The 24289-nt window shown below is 36.9% G+C and overlaps 1 protein-coding gene across 3 annotated transcripts in view; it reads left to right on the top strand.

The window, feature by feature from the left end:
• WDPCP (WD repeat containing planar cell polarity effector) overlaps nt 1-24289 on the top strand; it is a 180063-nt gene that overhangs the window by 26304 nt on the left and 129470 nt on the right. For all 3 annotated transcript variants that reach the window (XR_011920473.1, XM_072409550.1, XM_072409549.1), the window contains 3 exons: nt 1016-1086; nt 1350-1409; nt 22028-22142. Coding sequence is in view for 2 of the 3 variants with exons in the window: in XM_072409550.1 (XP_072265651.1) it covers nt 1016-1086; nt 1350-1409; nt 22028-22142 (246 nt within the window). In the remaining variant the exon portion in view is untranslated. The remainder of the gene's footprint in view (nt 1-1015; nt 1087-1349; nt 1410-22027; nt 22143-24289) is intronic.

Here is a 24289-nt window from a genome sequence, read left to right as displayed (position 1 = left end):
ATATATATATATATATATATATATATATAAATATATAAAAAAGGTGTACAATTTACCAATAATTAGTGTATGCATGGTTTTATTTAATTTCATAGAAAATGCTAAATTTATCTTGTGTATCAGGGATTTAAAATATAATTTATTTGTGACAAAGGAAGGATTATTACATTTTATATATTTTATTGTAAGAAAAACTGTTAGGTCTCCATTTAATAAACTGGGAATCATACATTTCCCTGGTGGGAATCTTCTAGATCCATGTGTTTCAATAGCAGTAATTGATTCCCATCAAGGAATGTTTGAGGGAATGTCAGATTCCCTGTTTTATAAATAGACCCACCTTACAGTGCACTTTCTAAATAATCGCTGGCATGAGTTATTTCTTTTATGCAAGATCCTAGGATATTTGTGTCAGTTTTATAGCATGTTTTACATTATCTGGGCAAAAATACACAAATTTAATATTAATAAAAAAAAAAAGAAATATATTTCCAGCCAAAAGTAAGCATGACATACACTAATCTTTGGTGTAAATTACAATTTAGAGATGATTTTTGTAAATCATAATTTAAGCTCAATTCCTCATACACAGTTGAATTGCCCAAGAAATATAATTCTGTGCATTTTTAGAATAGCCAGATTTTCAGACTCCTTTATAGCACATCTTAGTCAGGAACACAGATGAAATCACACCACTGGTTATTGGACACACTGGTTAGCTCATTGCTCTGTTTTCTCCTCCTATCAGCATTGCTGGTTAACACACTTGCACTGCAGCAAAGTCTGATTGGCTGTGAGTGGTGCAGCTTTATTACAAATCGGGGGGCTGTTGTTCGGGTCAGTACTGGAGGTTAAAATAAAAACAAAAGTATGTACCTTACGATAAATTAAAAAATACATTTTTATTGGGTACATAACTGCATTCATTAGTGGTTTGTGTATGTAAATAGTTCCATTTTAAAGCTAGTTAGCGACATGCCGATAATGTTTTCATTTTGATTTCATTTTTTTTAAGCTCGGGGTTTCCCATGGGTCCTAAAGAACAAGCGTCCAGAAAAGCTTCGAGACAATCTCATGGAGCTGGAGGTATGTTTTTTGAGAAAGTTACAAGAATAGCAGCAAACAATCCTCCTTTCAATCACCTTTCAGCAGCTTTAATTTTCATAAAGGATCAGGCATCACAGTGATGATAACAGTGCTTTTGTCTAGAGAACTGTTCTGAAACAGTTGCATCTTTGTTTATATGGCATGCTAATCTCTCTCTGCTTGAAAACCTGAAGCACTTAAAGCAGTGCGAACAATGTACACAGCCGACCCTCTAGAGCTCACTGTTTTCTCTTGTCCTGCAGGAGCTGATGCAGAGCAGTGAGTGTGTGCTCAGTAAATGGAAGAACAAATATGTCTGTCAGGTAAAATGTTTTGACATGCCCTTCCCATGCTGAGTCCTTGGAGCTTGAACGCTTTTTCACTGAGTGATAGCATTGTTTTATTAAGGAAACCAGCTTACAAAAAATGTATTTTTGTTGCAATTTTGCTTCCTTGCTAGTGATAAGTGGCTGCTTATTGACATCCTTGAAGTAGATGCAAACCTCAACTGAATGACATTTGGTTTTCTGGGGCTTTCACTTTTTTATCCTATGTTTTATCTTTGTGCTGTTTATCTTCCACACCCTCTTTTTAGCAACTTCCTGTGTACATACAGGTGTTCTAGTAATAGCCACATGGCAGTTCTGGGTTTGTGAAAGGTGAAAACTATGGACCATATTATGTGTGGAGAGAGCCACTTCATCTCCATCACAAGCCAATATGACAGGGTGACAACACGGGAGTGAATTTGGTGGACAGATAAATCATCGTCACACTTTTTGCAGGAAATATGTGAGCCAGGACCATTTAGGACAGGATCAACAGGTATTATTTAAAACACTTTAGTGCTCATATCTTTATATTTTTATATGGACCAGAACCAAGTTTACATTTTAACTACGTCATAAGACACCCACACACACATACACACATTATTTTGCAAAAAAATCCTTTTTATGAATTTGATGGACTTGCTGTGTAAATCTATAAATGTCTAATTTAAAATGACACTAATAAAAACTATAGCATAAAGCATAGCGATGTTATTTGAAACAGAAAAAAAAATCTGCAGAAAAATACCAGCTAAGGTGTGAAGTAGAGGGATTCATTAGGTTAAGGGGTAGATACAGGGTTAACTTGAAATCATTTTTTTTACATCCAGGGTTTTTACATTCATACCTTCAGGGTGATTTCATCTGTTTTGTTTCATTCACAATCTATATATGAATGGAATACTGGGTAGAATGAAACCATTCATTGTATTTTCTCTATGACACTTGCGGACTATCTGCAAAAGGTCATTTTACGTTCTGATTGACATCTGCTTTCAAAGCCACTTGGTGCTGGAAGGGTCCTGTGAGGAGCATGCACAATCTCATGCACAGTGCCATTGAAACCTTCTCTTTTCTACTCACGCCACTGTGGATTAAATGAAATCCCAGGCAACATGAACATATTGTAGACAAGTGGACAAAGTAGACCTAAACATAATACAAACAAATAAAAAAAAACACCTTAAACTTAGTTGCGGCAATGTAATGTAACCTCACGAGTTGTTTTCAATCTTTTTAAATCTGCCAATTTCGTGAAAAGAATTGCTCTCGATCCTGTTATAAAAGTTTTTTTTGTCCAGGCACTTCCTGTTATGGGGCAACAATTGTATTCCAATTGTGCTTTTGGATTGTCATTCTGTCACATACATCTCTGGAGACTATGAATGGCTATGCAGACATTTGTTGCGCTGACATTGTCTACTCTTGTCACTGTCAGGAAGTTGGTCCAGGGAAATGATGGGCTGCCGAAGTGCATAACTATTGACTCAAAGTAGCTAAGATGGGTTGGCAGAAATCAGTAGTATGGAGATCTAAAACTTTATTTAAATGGAAAGTCATCAAAGTAAGGTTTACACTAACTCTTATGAAAGTTGTGGATTTTAAAATATTCTAAGTAACTTTTTAAAACTAAAACTTATATAGGAATTAAATGAAACTGGTAGAGAAAAAAAGTTTTTTTTCCTTTAAGGAGGTTTTCCACTTCCTTGTGGAAAACGGCAAAAATGGTGGACCCCTTGTATTGCTGACTGGTGGGTTTCCAGCTAAAGGGGTGTTTAAAGTGAGCTTCTAAACAGCTGTGGGGATGCCTAGACACACAACTCAATAGGGACTAGTGGCTCATTTTCATTTGATCTTCAAATGTATGAACCAACCTTTTCCAATTTTCATACCAGAAACCTCCTAAAAGGCCAAAGAATATAGTTTCTGGATTTATATAGGTGTGATAGTATAAAACTGCATTCAGATTAAGTAAGACAACATTGTATGTGAATATATTTGCCTTGATAAAAGTGAGCTACGTCTCACTTAAACATATGACAATGAACAGTAAAGTTTCTCCTATTCTTAAAATGCACAACACTTGTATTGATGATGGGAGAATCAGACCGCTGCGTAGTCTTCTCTAGCACAACCCAAAGATTCTCTATGGGGCTAGGTATGTGCCGGCCAATCCATGTCTGAAAATGATGTCTCTTTCCCTCTGAACCACTCTTTCACAATGAAGCCTAATGAATCCTGGCAACGTCATCTCGGTATAAACCCGTGCCATCAGGGAAGAAAAAAACCATTGATGGAAAAACCTGTGCAGTCAGTATTTTCAGGAATTCAGCTGACCTCAGTTTTGGGTAACATAATATTGCTGAACTTACACCTGACCGTCTCAATCAACCCCATATAATACAATTGCCTCATATGCTCAGGAACTATTTTTGGGCCAGAAAGTGTGTGTATGTATATGTATGCGTATCAAATTAAATTACTATTTACATTTGTGTATTGATTGAACATTCTGTACTAATATAATACAATTTAATTGAAGTGCAAAAAAAAAATTGGAATTTTAATGTTTTTTACTTGACTAGAACATCATTAAGGATTAAAATGTGCACAAACTGTTCCCCAGAAAATACCAATAGTAGCCTAATTTATATAATGACCTAATCTGAACATTCTTAGTACTTCATAAAACAACATAGCTCTAGCCTTATATCACTCTGCCTCTATCTATGGCTGTTTGATTTTTCCTAATAATATTTGAAAAAACTGGTAGTGGAATAGACAACATATTTGCTCAGGGATTGTGTCAATGTTTGCGTATTTGGGTACACTCTTTGTTTAAGCCAGTAGGAAGCAGACTGGAATTCTCCTGTTGCTGTAATTGGCTTCTTACTGAATGTCATCTATTGTATTAATATGGTTAATTGGTGCACAGTGCAGTCAGTCCATTGACATCCAGACTCCACTACTTACATTTGGTATTATCACTGTGCTTTTACTCCACTGATCAGTTATATCACGTTACCAAAGAAAGTAAAATACATTTAAATGATAAATAAAAGGCTTGTGCAATCATAAGACGTTGAACCGGGTAGGTAAATGCTGTTGTCATTCTCATTTACTATACATTGGTTTTTAAACTCCATGTAATCCTTGGTAAAATATAAATTGTCAGTTTTGGTTAGATTGTTGCAGAACTGATGTACTTGAGATCTATTTGGCTCCATGTTGTCTAGTGCATCAACATTTTTACCCCTGAGAAACCCTTTTAATAATTTTCGGGTGCCAAGAAACCCTTGAAATATTCTTCAGGTCTCAGGGAACCTCTGCTAAAACCAGTTTATTAGGGGTCAGTGTGAAACAAGCCTTTTAAATTGGATTAAATGCCCCTTTACTGGTGGCTAGAATAACACCTTTATAGAGAACTAGGAACCTCACACAACTGGCTTTACCAAGTGGTGTTGGCATCTAAACATCATCAAGTGGGAGACAATGACCCACAGGTTGAGGAACACCTAGCAAGCACCAAAGGAACCCTGGGGTTCCACAGAAACCTGGTTGAGTTGTTTTGTGTGTACCTGTCTCTGTGTTAAATTTCCATACCTGTACTTTAAATGCCAACCACAGGGTCTTCATTTGATTCATCAGGTTTGCAGTGTTTGTTAGTGGACTTTACAAACATGGGTAAAATAAAATTGATTTGGAGCTGTAATTGAAACCAGAACATACATCAGGTCTATGCTGAACATTTTTCAGCATATATTTAAAGCAGAAGTCCATTCTGAAGAAACATTTAGTCTTCTAGTACAGTGGTCGCCAACCTTTTTGGAGCTCACGGAGCACTAAATTTATGGACTCCGGACCATGCATGCATGGGGAGCCGTGTGTCACTCAACGGGAAAGAAACTTCCACCATAGTGACGTCATGATGACAGAACCCGCCCACTCTCCCATCGCGGCCAGTGACGCGGGCCACCGGTTGTCCTACTCTTTGAACTGCTTGTTGCAGCCTTTCTCAACCTTTTAAACTTAAAGGAACAGTTTAATAGTTTCAGGTCTTAAAGAACTCCTGCCAGTAATTGCTTTATCCACAGTTTACACTACATTAATGAGGTTGGTTAGTGGAAAGAATGCTTATTACATTAGAGGCCAGTAGGAGGAATGCTACCGTACAGACACCTAAAAATATCACTGGTGTCAGTAGTAATTTACATGAAAGAGTCAGGATTGCCTAATGAACCCCATCAGCCTCTGGGGGAACCCCAGTTGAGAAAGGTGGTCTGGGAAATGATAAATAAGGAGAAATACTTACCTTGTTCCTCACTCCTTAATCTTGTTCCCCTTGACTAGTTGTAGCTCTTTTATGTAATCACATACAATTCAGGACAATTAGTCCTTAATTGTACATGGGTGCATCAAGGGTCTACCCACACCCCAGGAGCAGAGGAGAGTGCTTACTGTTAGAGGAGTGAGAAATAAGCCCATTTTTACAGATCATTTTTTCAGCTTCTGGCACACTTACTTTGAGAACCAATAACCATGCAAGGAGCAGTAACTCCTAACTGACAATCAGAAATGAGCAGTCTAGATTCTGGCATTTTGGCAGATCTAGTCCATGTGTGTGATACTACCTTTTCCTAGAACATCATATACACAAGTAAAGTAGTAACAATTATATAATAATAAGATATAATGAGATATTTCTTTCTCAAACATCTTTTTATATGTAACTGTTATGTAAAAGTTTGTTTTAGTTATGTTCTTACTTAAGTATTTTGCAGTGTACGTAATCTATCACTCAGACAAAGGTTTACATTCCTTCTTAAATAAATGATCTATACAGTAAAGTATCTTGTTTGAGATCAGGATTACTTGTGTTTGTGTGTTTGTTTTAGTGTGTGTGCTTATAATCATTAGGGAACAATTCATTCTGAATGATTTCGGTTATGTGCTGTTTGTATTTTATTTACTGCAGAATGTTTGGTGATGTAGGATTTACTTTAGAAAAGAAACTTTTTTTTTTGTTAAGACGACATTTGTGTTACACATGATTGCAAGACAAAACCTTTCTTTAGCCAATATTGTCAGGCAAATGATAGACTGTTAGATGGGGTCTTAGGTGACAACAGAGATTGCTTCACACCTAATGGTTTGTGTGTTTTTAGCTTAGGCCAAGACTGCAGTTACTAGAGTTTGCACAGGTTAAATTGTAAATGCTTGATTTCTATGTGAACATTGATTAACCAAGCATCCATGAGGTATAGATTATTACAAGATACTGATTTTAACTATACAATAAGGGGTGGATTTACAGTGCAACTCCTTGCAGCACGGGGCAAGTGAAGATTACAAGTGTTATAGGTAGGGTACATAGAAATTTGCGTACTTGTACCCTCAAAAAAATCTACATGTTGTTTTGAGTTTCTTGTAAATGTGAGTGTGCCTAGACACTTTTGCACCCAAAGCCTAATTGCTGTATGTCTACTGTGTGAGATCCAAGGCGCTGCTGCGTCTGATTTTTAGCAGTTTCTGGCATAAAGAATTAAAGCACTGCCTCTACCAAAATAACCAACTCCACACAATGACTAGATCACTAGACTCCAATCTATATTTAAAACATACCATAGACATAATATATATTTATAATATATCATTAATGTTTACATTTTTTGTTTTAGTTACCTTAAAACATGGCTGCTTCAGCTCTAATTACTTTGCTCATTTTTAACAGAGTGATTTTGAAAATCCCTAATTATTACAAGTATACAAAACTGTGACTGCTTGTTAAATGCCACCACTTGTAGAATCAGGTGTTACTACATGATGCATATTTGTTGTATTGCAACACTTCTCTTTTATAGCTGTGTTATGATTGATTACCTGTCGTAGTTTTATTGCCATGTTTATCTTACATCATTATCTTCACACCAACAGCTGGCAGCAGTGCACTTTGCAGTATAATAAAGATTGTATCTTTATGATTTATAATATGAAGGGTAATTGACAATAGAATTCTTCTTATATAAATAGATACAGATATACTGTATAAAATGTCATTGCAGTTGTGTGGTTTTCTTAAATATTGAGTTGTATTTTTACTTATGGTTAGCCCAGGTACCTAAATTTGCCTTGGCATCAGCCTCCTGTGATCTCCTGCAAAGCTGTCCTGAGACTGGGAGGAGGAGTTGACAGCATTTGGAGCTAATCAGAATTGGGTGCATGTACATGTGCTAACAGGAAATAGAGTAAGCAGAATTTATGTTAATTATTTTCTGGGGAGGTGGCACCACTGTATTACCTAACTCTATGGAACTAATTTATGAACACTCTCCAAGGCTCGAGAGGATACACTTTCATCAGTGAAGCTTGCTGATCTAGTAAACATGGAATGGATCTGGTCCGGGATTCAAAACATTTGTTAACAAATAGCAAATAACTATTAAGAAATCCATTCCGGGATTGCTGGATTACCGAGCTTCACTGAATAAATTATATCCTCTCCAGCCTTGGAGAGCTTTCTTAAATCAGGCCCTTTAACAGAGGAAGTTGCTCCATCTGCCTTGCTGCACTTTGCTGCAAAGATGCAATCATACCAGTGGTTGGACATGATTGCATATCCCTAATATCCATATTTGCAAGACAAAGCAGCTTACAAATATCTATTTTTATGGTATGTTTAGTTGTTTTCCTAGAGATTAGCAGGCTTTTCCATCAATGTTTTTTTCATCCTTGATGGCACAGACATTTTCCAAGATGACAATGCCAGGATTCATTAGGCTCAGAATGTGAAAAAATGGTTCTGGGAGCACGAGGCAACATTTTCACACATGGGTTCTCCATCACAGAGTCCAAACCCTAACCCTATTCAGAAACTTTGGGATGGAGAAGAGTTAAAGCAGCAGTCAAACTCTCCCATCATCAATACAAGATCTTGGCAAATAATTAATGCAACTGCGGGCAGAAATAAAGGTTGTGACATCGCATAAGCTTATCCAAATGATATTACCTTGAATGTGTGCCGTAATCAAAGCTAAAGGCAGTCCAACAAAGTATTAACCTGCCATGTCTGCAGTCACTATGGTGTTCCAGGTACTCCTGCAGCATGGCCATCAGTTTGGTGGCCTCCTTTTCACCTCTGCATATATGTGTTACTGCTTAGCCAACAGTCAACAATTGTAAATGGCCAATGAAGGAGAAGCAGAACACTAATAAGGTAATTGCTTTACTCTGTAGTCCTGAAAAGATATTTAAACTGTTGATTGTCCAAAGACATTTGGCTGTGACTGGCTCAGAGTTTTAACCTTCTCCTTCATAGGTTGGTATTACAGGGGAGAAGGTATAACAAGGAAGTTTAGGTATTTTTTGAATACAGAATTACCAGAAATATGTGTTTTAAAGACTGTTATTTATTACTTTACCAAATATTTTTTCATATCTGTTTTGAGTTCAGCTTAAAAATTGGGATAGGTGACTAATCTTTGCAACTTTACATCAAAATTTCTGATTTCTTAAAAGGAAACATTTACAAAAATACAGCTTATGTTTGTCATTTTGCAACTTGAATTTGCAAAGGTTACAAGTTAATTGCAAAGCTACTAAACATAGTAGTATGACTAAAATTGCTGGGTGTGTCCGGGGGACATGTGGGAAAACATTCCAAACGTATCTATTTTTTCTATAAAAAATGTTTTTCATGATTTAAGTTATGTTTGGTGTACAGAAAAACTATGTTTTTTTTAAATATGACTACTGTATAACTACTTCAGTGGATAGGTCATACAGGTATTTACTAAATACTGACTTGTATGTGAATATGTAATCAATTAGAGCTTGGAAAGAAATGCCCATGCAGGTATTAATTTAGCCAAACCTGGTTCAAAGATTAACAGTCAGCTTGTAAATAAATTATAAATCTCAACTTTATTTTACAAAATTAAAAATGTAGACATTAAAACATATATGGATATGGATCAAAAACAGAAGTCACAGAAACCTACAGTAAAAAAAGGTAATAAGTGGTGGTCTTATAATGGTGGTCCAGGTTGCCCCAATTATTAAAAAAATTTTTGTGCTGATAATCTGTGCTGAGTCAATTATCCTGGCTTATGTGATAATATCAGGGAAATTGGTATTTTGGTCCAAATAAAATATAAATAAAGTTGAACTGTATAATTTTTTTACAAGCAGACTGCTTATCAGATTTGGCCAAATTAAATAACAGTGTAGGCATTTCTTTGTAAGTTCTCATTGTACAATATATGTGGTGGGCCCTGGTTCAACCCAATTGCTTACCCCCTTTTTTTGGCTCTTGCCCAGCAAACCAGGTATAAATATATTGAATATGTAATGAACCCTACATCAAGAATAATTTAGCATTGCCTTTCAGATAGGGGTCAGTTTAGAAATTAGATAGCATGAATTTCACCCAGTATTAACACATTTGTCTACATGGATTCAAATGAAAAAAATATGTGAATCCAGAGTGAATACATGATATACGTGAAATGTAAATCTAAAAATGTGTGATTTACTATTAAGATTCTTTAATATCATTTTTATGGAGTTTGACAAAACGTTGTTCCTCAGCAGAAACTTTGATTTTCTTTTGTACATTCTTATTGCTACAAATGATAGATGACTTTTCTCAATACTGCTGGAGTTGCAGAAAAATGTAACTTCAGATGTCGAGTTAATTTCAGGACATTTTATTTGCCACAACATGAAGTTTAGGAATGTTGGAGATGAGAGAAATGCTAATGTTTACAGAACAGGAGCTTCTTTTACACATTTCTAAAGATAGGATATAATAGATAGTTTATTAGTGCCATCGTCAGCTTGGACATATGAGCCGATCTGCTGCCAGCCGACACTGATGGCTAATTTATTGTTTTGGTGGAAATTAGTGATCAGCTGTGAAGGATTGTTTTCCCTCTAGGATTAGACCAACACTGGGGGGCTGACTTCTGTCCGCATCTTCTTTAGATATACAAAATACAGAATCAATATTCCAAAAGTTAATATTTTTAGCTTGTCTGCTTGTTAGAATTTTTGTTTGTACCCATGTATAGGCTCCATTGGATATCTATTACCAGCCTATTATAAGCCTAAAAACAACCTATAGGGAACCTCTTTGTGCAAACACTAATTTGATGTCATTTGAGATGCTTTAGGAGGAATGTAGAGAGCCATTCATACAACATTACGTCATATTTTGCCAGGTCCTCACTAAAACACTTGGGGATCATTTTTTTGTTATAAATATATGTCAATTTTAAGATTCATTCAACTTTCGTCCAAAATACTACATTCAGATTGAATTAGAAAAATGACGGTGTGGATATGTGTTTGTAAGAAGCTCCAGCCAACACCCTCCTCTCCAACCCCTCTAAACATCTTCTCTGGGCACCTGTATACAGAATTTTTCTCCTAAACAGATAAAGGGAAGTGTGGACTGACCTTCAGCATACCTGTATATTGGTATTCAGGGACCGATAGTTGCTAACAGATAGTTAGAAAAAAAAAGTGACACCTTTCTTCATAATAGCACCATGCAAGGAATAATTGGCTGGCAATCTTAGAGACTACCAGGCTCTTTGCTGCAAGGTGTCACCAGGTCCCAGACCACTGTGGCTTTTGGGGTCACCCCACTTGAGGAGGAAGGATGAAGAGGCTTCAATGTGGAGACAGACGGTGTACAGCAGATGAGAGGGAGACCGCAAGGGGTCAGAGCTAGACTTAAGCCTAGAACCTGGGTTAGGTATGGTTCTCTATATTTTACTGAGCAATATGGTGGACCTTGGGCCTTTATCTCTTTGTTAAAAATGTGGTTTGCTCCCACAGTCTCATAATAGTCTCAGGTGATAATTGCTACCCTTTAACCCTTTTATCTGTTGGGTTCTCTGCAGTATGTCTTTTTGCCTTCCCAGCATACTGTTGGTTTCTTATAAGTACCCTATAATATCAATTTTCTTTCTTAGTACTTTTGGGATTTTGGATGCATTGGATGCATTGGAAAGGCAGACTAAATGTAGGGTGTGTATCCTATAGCTGCTGCTAATTAAAATTTTAAATTAATTAAACATTAAAAATTTTATTTTCACAGTACGATTTTAGTTTTTTACCAAAACTTTTTAAATCTTACATTTACAGCAGGAGCCAGGAGTGTTGTGTAGGTATATTGTAGTCTGCTTGTGCAGACGTAAAACAAATGCAATGTTGCGGATCACCTAGAGCCTTTCTGAGCCAGCATGGTATTGCTAGAAGTTCTATTTGTTCAGTGGCGCCTTTCAAAGGTTTGTGTGATGTGCACCCACCATCGCAAGGACACTGCGTGCTACATAGAGCGAGATGTCTTCTCTATATAGAATGTCATTATTTGGGCGGCAGCTTGTCGGCAGACCAAACCTTTAAAGCTCTGAACTAGGAGGGAGAAGAGCAAGCAACATGCCTTAAATTACTAATTAGCTAGTTGAGTATTGAGTAGGAGTTATAATTAGTCTAAGGTAACCTAATATGGATGGCCACCATAATCACCTGAGGCTGAACCCATCAGTAATTGTCGTCATCTAAGTTAGATCATTCATCCATAACCTGCAACTCCCATTCATTATCACTTAATTATAGCAAACAAGCAAGCTTGTTATACAACCAGCAAACACATTCACAACACTCCTGTCACAATGGAAATGTCTGCGATATGTATAATGATGCCCCTTATCTGGCCACCGGAAATTATCTTGGAATTATTGAATTTGCTGAAAGCAGCTCTGTCTATACTCGGGGATTAGTGAGGATGAAGCAAAAGAGGAAAGACCTGCAAGGCATGTAGAGAGTTCTTAGCAAACCTCCAGCATCTGCTGCTTTGCATTATTAATGTTACAATTAAACTGCTCTTTTTTCCCCCGAAACTACCCAATAGGAAGAAAGTCCATCAGCCAATTCCAATCATGTTTTTTCCTTCAAATATTTTTGTTTGGGTTCCCGAAAGTATCAGTTATCAAGAGAGTTAAAGCACTGTGTTCCCAGCAATCACAGAACCAATTATCATGATTGGGCTTTGTTTTTCTTAATATCAAAGGTGTTGCTTGGGGGTATTTAACAAAATCTTCTTTTGTGGGAGAGGTATTTTTTTTCCTTTTCACATTCTGTTTCATGTGGAAGTTTCATGTTAACCTCTGACCCTTTACTGAACATTTTTACTAGTAACTGCACCAGTAAGCAGATGCAGTTTGTTTTGATGACTTTGCGAACTTTTTTCCCACAGTCATTGTTTTTGCAGTTTAGTGTTAATGTGGATTTACACTCAAATCTGTAACATACAGATCAACATCAATTCTGTAACTTACAGAAGGGCTCATATGCAAATGCTGCTCCAGGCTTTCAAGCATAGGCATTTGATCATGTGATCTCTGCTGAAGGGGAAGATCAGAGTTTAGATGCGTTGTGTTCCCCTGAAGCAGAGATCACGAGTTAAAAAAACTTGATGGGAAATCTCCAAGTTGGGATGCTTGTCCTGAGAAGAAGTGATGACAAAAAAACAGGAACTAGACACAGGTTGTGAACCTTTAACCACACATCACAAAAAAAAAATATAAACTACCAGGCAGTTCCTAATGGAGATAACTTTGATCATCGAGAGCTGGCTACATAGTGCCACCAACATTTGTTCTTATTGGTTAACATTGAGATTGTAAACAGACAGCACAATCACTGGTTAACAAATCATGGTTATCACAGGAAAGTTTGCACATGAGAACAAAATTTCACCTGATCTAATCTATCTAAATCAGAAAATGCCTAAGATTTGGAAATCTAAATTGTACACACTAATTTATTAATTATACTGTACTGATGCATGTATCAAGAACCTTCCACATTTCACCTGGTAAGGCTTCCAGTATCACATGCCCAGTCCTAGGATGACAACGCTCTCTGTGTTGTATCTATACGCTGTACTATATCACCCTAACCGTCTCTCCCTAATTACGCATATTCTTTTACTCATCTACTTTACAAAGAAGAGGTTTTGTAGTTCACTAAAACTTTGGAATTTCAGTTTATTGCATACAAAGGTACATAGACACAAAATTTCTGGCAGACTTCACAGGGTTTGTTGCTGTACTTGTAGGGAATATACTGAGCACAATAAAAGAATTTAATACATTTTTGTTCTTGAGTTTAAATATAATTTAGACAATCTTAAATTGTATTTTTTTAAATCTTGTAATTATGCATAGGTTTTGATTTCCCATGAACATGATGTGACTAGGAGACATAGACTAGTCTAGTCTAGTGTAACTAGGAATTATTGGTATATATATATATTAGTGCCTTGATCATTAAAACATGCCTTGACTAACCAAAGTTTCCACTTTTAGCAATCTTGTGTATTAGACATACTATTACCTGATAGAAATATCATGTGTTTGCATATTACATAATACACGATATCAAATTTACATCATCCACATTCACAAAATTTACTGGCAATTTATACCGTATGTAACACTAAAATGTTTTCCTAGTTTTAGATTGCTAGATTGACCTATAAATTCCTATTCTCAAGGCACATTAGAAAGTGATAGGATGCAGATCTCTTAGACAGATATTGTCATTGGAACTTTCCCTGTTCTAGTGAAAACTCTTCCCTCTAACGTTTAGTTTTGGTGATAATGGTCACTAGGTTACATAGATAGAATAAAACTTACCAGTTGAGACAGATTTTTAAACCTTTCCTTCCTTCCAAAACTATTTTTCTTTATTTTTAGATATATTTATTTTCCTTCCTAATACCCAATTGTTTTTCAATAACATGGAGGTTTTCTTCTGTTCATTGGATGTTGCCTACATCAGCCATCAAACATCAAGTGCATCAAACAAAATTAGGAGCCGAACTTTCACAGAATACTATGTCAGACATCATCTTTACTTTAGTTGTGATATCCGACACTAAAAATATCTTAAAAATTGGGGTGTAAGTCAGTGCTATGACAGCATTTTCAAATAACAATGTTCTGATTTTGAAAATTGCTGTATTTTACTTCTGAGCATTCACAGGTTTGACAGTAAACTCAGATCTTATTTTCCTCCATGTGTGGGGAGTCCACTTTTTTAGCCACTGCATGCACAGTAACACACTACATGAATGTTCCCACTGGAGAATTGGAGCAGGGGATGCAGTGGGTCGCAATAATTATATTTATCTAATACTAAATCTCAGATAGGTTGTGTCATTTACATTTTAAGTATAGGTGGTGGGCAAATAATAACTATATTTGCTTTGAAGGTGCAGTTATTTTTGAACGCAGTCTTGTAAGAGAAACCTTTGTCTTCCTTCTGAAAATATTAGTTGCCTGACTATCATGCTGACCCGTTTCAATACACTAAGAAAGAAATTACATTAATTACAATAACAAAAGTCTGAATTATGATTGGCCCATTTGCCAACCACCCCAATTTTAGGGCCAGCAGATACCAGTTTGGTTATTGTTAAGCTGATAAGAGTGACACCATTAGTTAGGGCCACATTGTCATGTAAAGTTTCTGTGTTGCTGTAGATGCCAAACATCTATAATTGGTAGTATTATTATTGTTCTATAGGCTGGGCTGTTCTCAGCACAGAACGGGAAGTGTCACTGGGTTGATCTGTCTGCATATAATCAATTTCAATTTTTAACATGTACCATGAAAGGTGTAGCCGAAAGCATGACTAATTATTTCAGAACAAAGCTTCACAGTTGTTGTATTCTGTATTTGTGCCCATGCCAATTAGAATGACATAAAATCAAGAAGAAGAGGAAATTATTTTTAAGCTTTTTTGTTGTGCTAGTTCTGCGTTACTCAACATGTTTAACAGCACAGATGCAAATTTTGTATGTATGACTTCATAGGTTAGTTTTGTTTTGCACAGTCATCAAATGTAATCATGTGTAAAATGTATTCTTCTGAATAATGGACATCTGAAACTAACATGATCTGAATTGCTTCATTTAATGTTATGCAGCTATACTAATGACATTGTGATTGTGTTGGTGTTAAACAAGGTGACCCGTTTAAAAAACTGTGATGATACAGAGAATTTTGCATGATTGCCTTTGACAACTCCTCCATTATGACAGATTTAACGTCTTTTAATGGAACTATACCCGTTCTTCAATTTGGGCCTACTCTTCCCTTCGCTGTTTACCATCGTGAAGAAACACCGACTGACTAACTAATTAGTATTTCTGTCTCACAACCTCCACGCATCCCCCCACCTTTATGACAGGAGGCAATAGTATGCTGGTAACTGGAGGGAACCCATAATTTGTTGACTGTTGGTGTTATTTTAGGATAGTAAGTGGAAAAAAGGAGAAGGCAGCCCAAGTTTAACAGGATGGTGAAGAGGTCCAAGTGCAGAGCTGAAAACTTAACCTATTTACCTACATGCTTCTAACAGAACCCCAGGTCTTTCTCATTGAGAATCTTGTACTTCTTTCACGGAATATAAAAAACATGTCACACACTACTACCTGCTATATGTAAAAATGACCTGCCACCTCCTACAGTCATTAAATGACATGTAATGCCATTAATGTTACCTGTTAACAACACTTATTCGTCCCTCCCCTCAGGCACGTTGTCTTGGCGTCACCTTCAATTCTGCCCTTTCATTTACCCCCACATTCAGAACATTTCCAGGTCTTGCCACTTTCACCTACACAACATCTCCAAAATCCGCCCCTACCTGTCCCCAGAGACCTCCAAACTCCTTGTACGTGCTTTTATTATCTCTCATCTGAACTACTGTAACATCCTCCTCCATTAATCCGGCTCTCCCCTCTACAATCTATTATGAGACTCATCCATCCTTCCCACTGCTCCTCTTCTGCTGCATCTCTGTAGTTCTGTTCAATGGCTTCCATTTCACCTTAGAGTCAATTCAAGGTCCTGTTTTTTGCCTTCAAATCCCTCCAGAGTTCCTGTCCCACTTACCTTTCTGACCTGATATAAAATACTCCCCTAGCCACTTTCTTTGCTCCTCCAATGACCTACTAATGACTTCTTCACTCATAACCTTCTCACATGCATGACTGCAAGACTTTTCTAGAGCTGCCCCAACTCTCTGGAATGGCAAAAAGTTTTTTCAAACTTGCCTACCCATCTTCTTCTGTGTTTTGAAACCGTCTTCTCACCACTACATATCTCCCCTCCTATTGTGTGTTTTTTCCCCCACCTCCTAGATTGTAAGCTCTTCGGGGCAGTGTCCTCTTCTTCTGTGTCACTGTTTGTATTTTTCTGGCATTTGCAACCCCTGTTTAACGTACAGCGTTGCATAATATGTTGGCGCTATATAAATCCTGTTTATTTTTAATAATAATATATTAATGCTGAATCCACTTGTTCACCACAGATTTTGAGTCATTAAAGGAGTGAACGTCACAATTCAGACACTGGAGAAAAGTATTTAACTTTTTTTTAAAAAAAGGCTTACTGTTATGGAACTGTGCACGGATTTTGTTAGCTGCCCTATCAGTCATTTTGAAGTAATTGAGACATTTGGGCATATACAGATCATGTATATACATTTAATTAGAGAGAATATAGTTACTGTTTTCCATTTATTCTTTTTTAAGGTTGCTATCCTTCTTAAAGGAGTTGTCCATAAAAAAACTGCTGTGCACGCCTCCCAGTAACAGAGGGTTCCAAACTTTCCACAACAAACAATGAACAACAATAGAGCTCATAGAATGCTGCTCTTTGAAGTATGTTGTAACTTAAAACCTGAATAGGATTACCAAAAATACTCTTTGGTCATACCTGTGTACCAAATTTTACTAGTATGTAGTATGGGTAACCTCTGAATTATGGGTAAAACTATTTTTATTTGCATTTCAAAAGGTAAATTCCAACAGTACAGTCTTAAGAAAGAACAATATGAAAATAAAGCAATTGTACATCCAATAAGTACCACAGTAAGAAACACATATGATATAAAACAATAATAATACAAGAGGGGTTGGAGAGCTAGGGGTGGGCAAACGGGGTAACCTCTGACTGAATTTTAAGGAGCAGGCAGTGGAACTGACATTCTCACCATTTTTTACAATGGGAGGCTCTGCTTTAGCTAGTAAAGTCTGAAGTCCTTTCTTGTTCCAAACCAGTACCTTACTAGGTAGTACCTGGAAGTCTGAGAAAGAAAATGGCAAAAGCAGAATGTAAAAAGTTCAGATTAAATTTTATTGAAACTCATTTTTACCATGGGAGTCTCTGCTTAGAAACCAATATTTAGCTAGTAAAGTCTGAAATTCTATCTTGTTCCAAACCAGTAATTTACTAGGTAGTACCTGGAAGTCTGAGAAAGAAAATGGCAAAAGCAAAATGTAAAAAGTTCAGATTACATTTTATTTAAACTCATAATAAAAAGACAACGTGTCTGAGGGATACAAAGGTTTCCGATCATCACAGTTATTTATACAAATTACCCCTCAACATACATCTAATATTATCAGTCCAGTACTTACTGTGTTCAACAGTTCCAAGCCCTGATCAAGGGGACCTTTATAAACCCCCAAAATGTGTTGGGTGATTATGGAATTAGTCTGGATAAAGTTTAATCTGTACTCTATATATTTATCGTTTGGGTCGGCCCTGCTGGAGCAATGAGACGACTTTTATCCACCGCTGAGCTGCCTAGGGGTAATCATTTATTCTTCAAATATTGAAATCTGCTGTTTTAGTAGGTTCTTCACCCCATTCCTTTATGTCAGAATGGCACCCATGATACCATGATAGGAAGACAGTAAAAATCACTTGTAATAGATACTAAGTAATGGGGGCCTCTATACCCCTATATTCAGGGGCGATAAACCAGGAAGCGCCTCTTCTTCTAGAATCTTCCTTTAAATTGACAAACAGATACAACTGCCTTGGTCTTAAAGGAGTTTAAAGGAAATAAAATTCATTGCTTCCCAATATATTTGAATATAGTCCTTTACTTCCCTGAGCAGAAATGTCAGACATAAATCCGTTTTCTGTATGACTTTGTATAGAAAAGAATGTAACCGCATTTCAACTTTTGTTTAATAATTGAGGGATGTCATGTATTTGTTTTCTTTTGTACTCTTTAATATGCACAAATGTAATCCTGCATTAGCAGCCACCCTAGTGTTGAGACAATTTCTAATTAACTGTTGTCACTGGATGTATTACTCATTTGGCTTTAGAGGGATATCGCTAACTAACTCTCTTTCTGTAAAGCAAGATGTTAGCTGAACACAAGGAAGGCAAAGGGCACCTGCACTTTGACAATAAATTTATTTCTGTGGTTTGAAAGCTAAAAGGTAAAAACTGCATTTCATTCTTACACTAATGGAAACTTTATTGTGGAAGCCTAATATTTAAAGTGTATGTAAACTGTAACATATTTTATTATATATATATATATATATATATATATATATATATATATATATATTATCAGACCCTTGAAACAAGAATATACCTGTTTAAGAGCAAAAGTATCTTTTTTATTGACAGAAATCCTTTGACTTCCTGTGTTCTCTGCCTTCAACAACTGATGTAAACCTCCTTGTGATGTATGAAGTTGCAGTATAGTCATCTAAGGAGGATAGCTTAGTGGGAAGAGGCAGGGATTCTAAATATACATAATACATATCATGTATATGTAAATAGAGCCCATAGAAGCTAATGGTATTTTCATGTAACACACTCTCCATACATTTTAAAAATGTGAAGAGAACTGTAGTAATTCACACGATGGCTTATAGGGGGATTGTCATAGGTGTTAATCTTATTTACATCATAAACACTTCATTTTCTGTATACATTCCTTTTTGGCTTCCTGCTCTTAAAATGGCAGGAAAATGCTGTAGGCACTGTGCCTACTTTTTTTTCTTTTTCACTAGACCTTTCTTATTGTATATGGCTAAATGTTTTAAGCAGAATGTGCCCATTTATTATTTAAATTATCAATGAATATCCAGTGAACTAGATGAAGGGTTTTTTAATGTACAGCGCTGCGTAATATGTTGGCGCTATATAAATCCTGTTTATCAATAATAATAATAAAAGGGTTAATGTATAACGTGAATATCCTGTGGACTTCTTGCCTCCATACCCGCTTTCTTTTTGCATCAGTTTAGCACTTGTCAGTAAAGTGCAATCTTTTTCACAATTTATTTCACACGTCTTTCCCTGAGGAAATCCACTTAAAAGAAAAACATAAACTGGCCATCTGGTGTACCTGCATAATAAAGATACACTTATGCTGATAAGTCATTGGACAATTTGTGAATAAAAAGAAACCTATATTGAGAAACTATGAGGGCTGCCATTGCTGATCTCTTCTTCTAAAAATGCTAATTACCTGGCTAATATGCTGATTCATTGGATTCTTTATACCCAGGGTCACTAAACCAAAATATGATCAGGAATTTAGGCTGTACCATGAGGTTGATTTAGAAAAGAACTAAAAGCCGAATATTCACTAATGCATGTAAATGATAATAAATAGGATCAAAGAAATAAAAAGAAACAGGATTTCTGCTAGTACGTGATTAGGTGTTCAAACTAAACCTGGGTTTATCTTACTTACTAGCATTCATGTATCATTCATGTTATTAAAGAATGATGATACAGCAGTATGTTTACTATTTCCTCCATTTCAGCCATAGCTGAACCAGTAACAGTAACAGCCGGGACCAGTAACAGCAATAAAACCTCTTTGCTTCAGCTCCAGAACTACCTCCAGTTGCCAATGATAATAGACAAAATGGAAGCCACCCAACACATAGATACCTACCCACAAAAGCTTTTCGGTACCTGGATGCCATTTTTGGAACACATCTTGTCTCCCACTAAGTTTCATGATATAATTGAATTATTTTTCCAGTGAGTCTGGTATGACCAAAGCACCCTAGGTGTACACTAGAGTAGAATGAGCGACATAAGGCCAAAAATGGCCGCACACAAGGAGGGATTCACAAGTACCATTACTATGGTATTTTATTATTTCTCAGTTTGATGTTCACAAGCCATCACCAGGTTGATACATTGTTAACAGCGAGGTGTTTGGTTCCTTTAGTTACCCATATTGGGTCTTTTACCCTTCCCTCCATTTTGTTGTTATGCAAAAATTTAACTGTACCCATTAAGAAAGCAGAAAAAGGAAAGAGTGGCAGAGTGAAATGTTGTTCACCACAGTGCTCTGATTACATGGTTCTTTGCTTCTGTATTTTGTATGTTCTTTGAAATGTATACATTGATGTAACAGTATAAATTTTATTGATATTCTTATAAAGTTTACTTTATTTTTACTTTGACAATAAAAATATTAAAAAAAAAACCCAAAACACTTTTCTCTGTCAAAGACCAAAAAAAAAAACATATACTTCTAACTTGAGTTAAAGCAGCATACAAATAATATTATTATAATACAAAAATAAAGTTGGTGTAATGAATTTGGATGTGAGGGAAAATATATAGTAAACAAAAAAGTTGCTATGAACTTCCCCTCTGGGGAGAAAATGAAGTGAACAATACAGAATAGAGAGTACTAGACAAGGCTGACTCTTTCTGTGCTGTAATCATTCAAGCTTAACCACTAGATCTCTACATACATACTTGGAGTATGGAAGGTCATTATAATACAAAGCAATAATTAGTCCCCTAATTTGTTCTTTTCATAAAGAGGAATGTGCACCCGCTAAAATGAGTTTAACTTAGCATTTTGTGTATATTATTATCTTTTTTGGGGGACAGGGGGCATCCAAGCAAACTAATAAAACTTTTAGGTGTGGATTTCTTGCCATTTTTACTATCTTGCTAGCTGAATATTTATGTTTGGTTATATGTTGATTTTCTGTGTTTTATCTATCCTTCTTAAATAGAAAGGAATTCTTTATTTGCTCAACCCCGTCTTGTAATAGGACCTTGTTTTCCACAATCCCTTTATTAAAAACTAAATTGGCGAATCCACAAACGACGAATGATCGTAATACAAGTGAAGGGGAGAGAGCGCAGTGGGGTGCCACTTGCTCTTTCTCATCCTCCCCTTCCATAGAGCAGAACAGCGCTGTATGTACAGCACTTGTTTATGCATCTTTCAGTCTTTTGTCATTGAAAAAGTTTAAAGAAGGTCCTTTCCAAGGACACAAATCTAAGGTGTGTATGTAGCCTAAGCCTACTACCGGTAGTAGCTCACCTTTTTTGATAAAACAAACATTTTTTAAAAACAGTACATTTCATAAGGGAAGATGCACCTTTACTAAATGCTTCACTTCTTGACCTTTATATGGTTTGTGCCACACATCATATTTAGACAATGCAATTACCATAATATCAAAGATAGCTACTCATTTCCTACCGTTGACTGTTGTTAGCATCAGTAAACATTACCTGCAGTTCAGTCTTCAATTAATTGGCATTCAATAAAACCTTCCTGCAGTTATAGCTAATCTTGCAATGTACACTAGTGCAGGGAAAGTGCCTATTTACACAAACCATTAGAAAGTGTGTTATTCAAGTTGTCACTATCGATGTATTGTTTGTCCATGTTGAACCCTACAACATTTGTAATCACATGCCTATTGTTTATTTTTTCATTTCAGCTCTTGTTCAGTTCTGGTGTGCTTGTGTCCATAAGCCTTTCAGGGCCACAGCTGGAGAAGGTGGTGATTGACAGGACCCTGGTGGGAAAGCTCATCTCCAACCCCATCAGTGATGGTAATTACACCCATGTGCAAATCAATTGCCTATATTAACAGATGCACTGTAGAAACAGTGTGTCAACAGGTAGGCTAATTATTGCCACTGGGGAATTACAACACAACAAGTAATTGCATGTAATGATGCAGTTACAACCCTCAGTGGCAACTACAGTTCTTACCTGTTATTTAACATCAAAGATTTATGTTTTCCGGTCTGCAGCGGACTAGTCACGACAAAGCTTTGAACATCAAACTGCATTTCTATGACCGCAGTGTTCTACTCTATGTTCTAAAAATTTAGAAAAAAAAGGAAATTTTTCTAGACATATTGGAACACATTATCAAACTATCAAAGCCAAAAGATTTTAATTTCAATGTTGTTCTTTAAAGGCACATCTGTACACTATTGACCAATTTTGTGCATGTGCTTGCAGGAGGTTCGGACAAAGGGATAACTAAATCAATGTAATGCCACTCCCTTGTCCAGTCACAGGCTGGGGTGGATCCTAAACCATTAAGTTGTTTGCAGGCAGGCCAGATTAACGGTCCAGTCTGGCAGGGATGCCTTTATCATAAGGCTAAATGAGTAGAATAACGTATCCCTTAGTAAAACAGTTTAAAACAGTCAGGAGAGGTATTCCGCTGTGGCGGGGGGGTAGCACCAGCCAGAGCTGCGGACCAACGTCTCCCAGGGACATTGCAGGGTCAGGGCGGTGGGCAGGTTGTGTCTCTGGAGTGGGTGGGTTCTGGCATAATGATATCACTCTGGGGGTAAGTTTCTTCCCCTTTGAGTGACATGTGGCTTCCCGCGCATGCGCGGTCCGGAGTCTGTGCATTTAGTGGTCCGCAAGCCTCAAGTTTCGAGACCAACCTGAGTTACAGAACTCCTATCTGGGAAGGTGACTTGAGAATAGAAGTCTTCGTCATGCTGTTGACTTTGACCCCCTACCCCCCCCCCCCCCAAAAAAAAAAAAAAAATTGGTACCCAAACATTTGGTTAGAAACTCAGGTCCATTGGGATTAAGGAGAGTGACATGCTTCACTGTACCTGCAAGTGCCCAGTGGGGGAAAAAGAAGGAAGCACATGCTGCTGGGAATGGAGAAATGAAAGGAACCTGTTGTTTTTCCCAGCATGACATTTAGATCTACTAAGTAAAACTAATTTCAAAGTACAGTGAGCCATATGTGCTTCTCCGTGTAGTGTCTAGGCACAAAATTGTGCCGGGATGAAGTAGCTCATGTGAGCACGTACATGAGTTACTTCATCAAAGCCTGGCCAGTGAAGATGACCGAAGACTCTGAACCTTGAAGACAGGGTGAAGATGAAACCACCAGATACCAAGTAGAGGTTTTAGATCACAGCGCTAGAGGGTTCCTTTTGCGAGTGCCATAATCTGCAAATGTGTTGTGCATACCTTTCTAGTGGTCTAATTCCACTTTAAGCTTGCCACAGTTTTTAATAAAAATGGTATGTTTTGTATTGTTTTGTGAGTACCGGTAGTCCCCGGGTTAAGGACATCTGACATACAGACGACTCCTAGATATGCACAGGGCTTCCCTGCTCCTGCTGTGCAGAACGGTGGCTTGAAAGGGGCAGTGTGCATGATACAGCTGAGGTTGTGGGTGATTTTAGTAGCTGAGCTAATCTGTAACATCTTGTAACTCTTTAGAAACCAAGACAAATTCTGCAGTTGTTTCTTTTTGCATATCAAAGCACAGCTTGCTGCGGAAGTTATTGAATGTCTGGGCTCCTTGGGGATTTTATTTTTTTTTGCTTTGTTTGTGTTTAACTCAAAGTAAAGTAAATAGAAGTCTTCGTAACTGACACCATGCTGCTTAATATTATTTTGAGACAAACATCTGTCCTTGAATATTGATTATACTTGTGCAGGTAGTTCACGACATACGACATACAGACGGCTCCTAGTAGATACGAACCGGAAATCCCTGCTCCTCCTGTGCAGGACAGAGGCTTGAAGGTCATGTTTGCATGACTTGCAGAAGAAATATTTTGCTAAACATAGCGAAGGTTGTGAGCTGACCTGTAACATTTTCTAACTCTTTAATGACCAAGACAAACGCTGCAGTTGTTTATTTTTGCATATCAGAAGTTAACCCCCTAACCGCTAAGCCCGTAATTTCTCGCACTAAATATTTTTGCTC

The sequence above is a fragment of the Pyxicephalus adspersus genome, chromosome 4, assembly GCF_032062135.1.
Source record: "Pyxicephalus adspersus chromosome 4, UCB_Pads_2.0, whole genome shotgun sequence".
In the NCBI taxonomy this organism is placed as follows: domain Eukaryota; kingdom Metazoa; phylum Chordata; class Amphibia; order Anura; family Pyxicephalidae; genus Pyxicephalus; species Pyxicephalus adspersus.
Note: the sequence above shows the minus strand (reverse complement) of the source record. Positions and strands in the feature narration are given on the sequence as shown.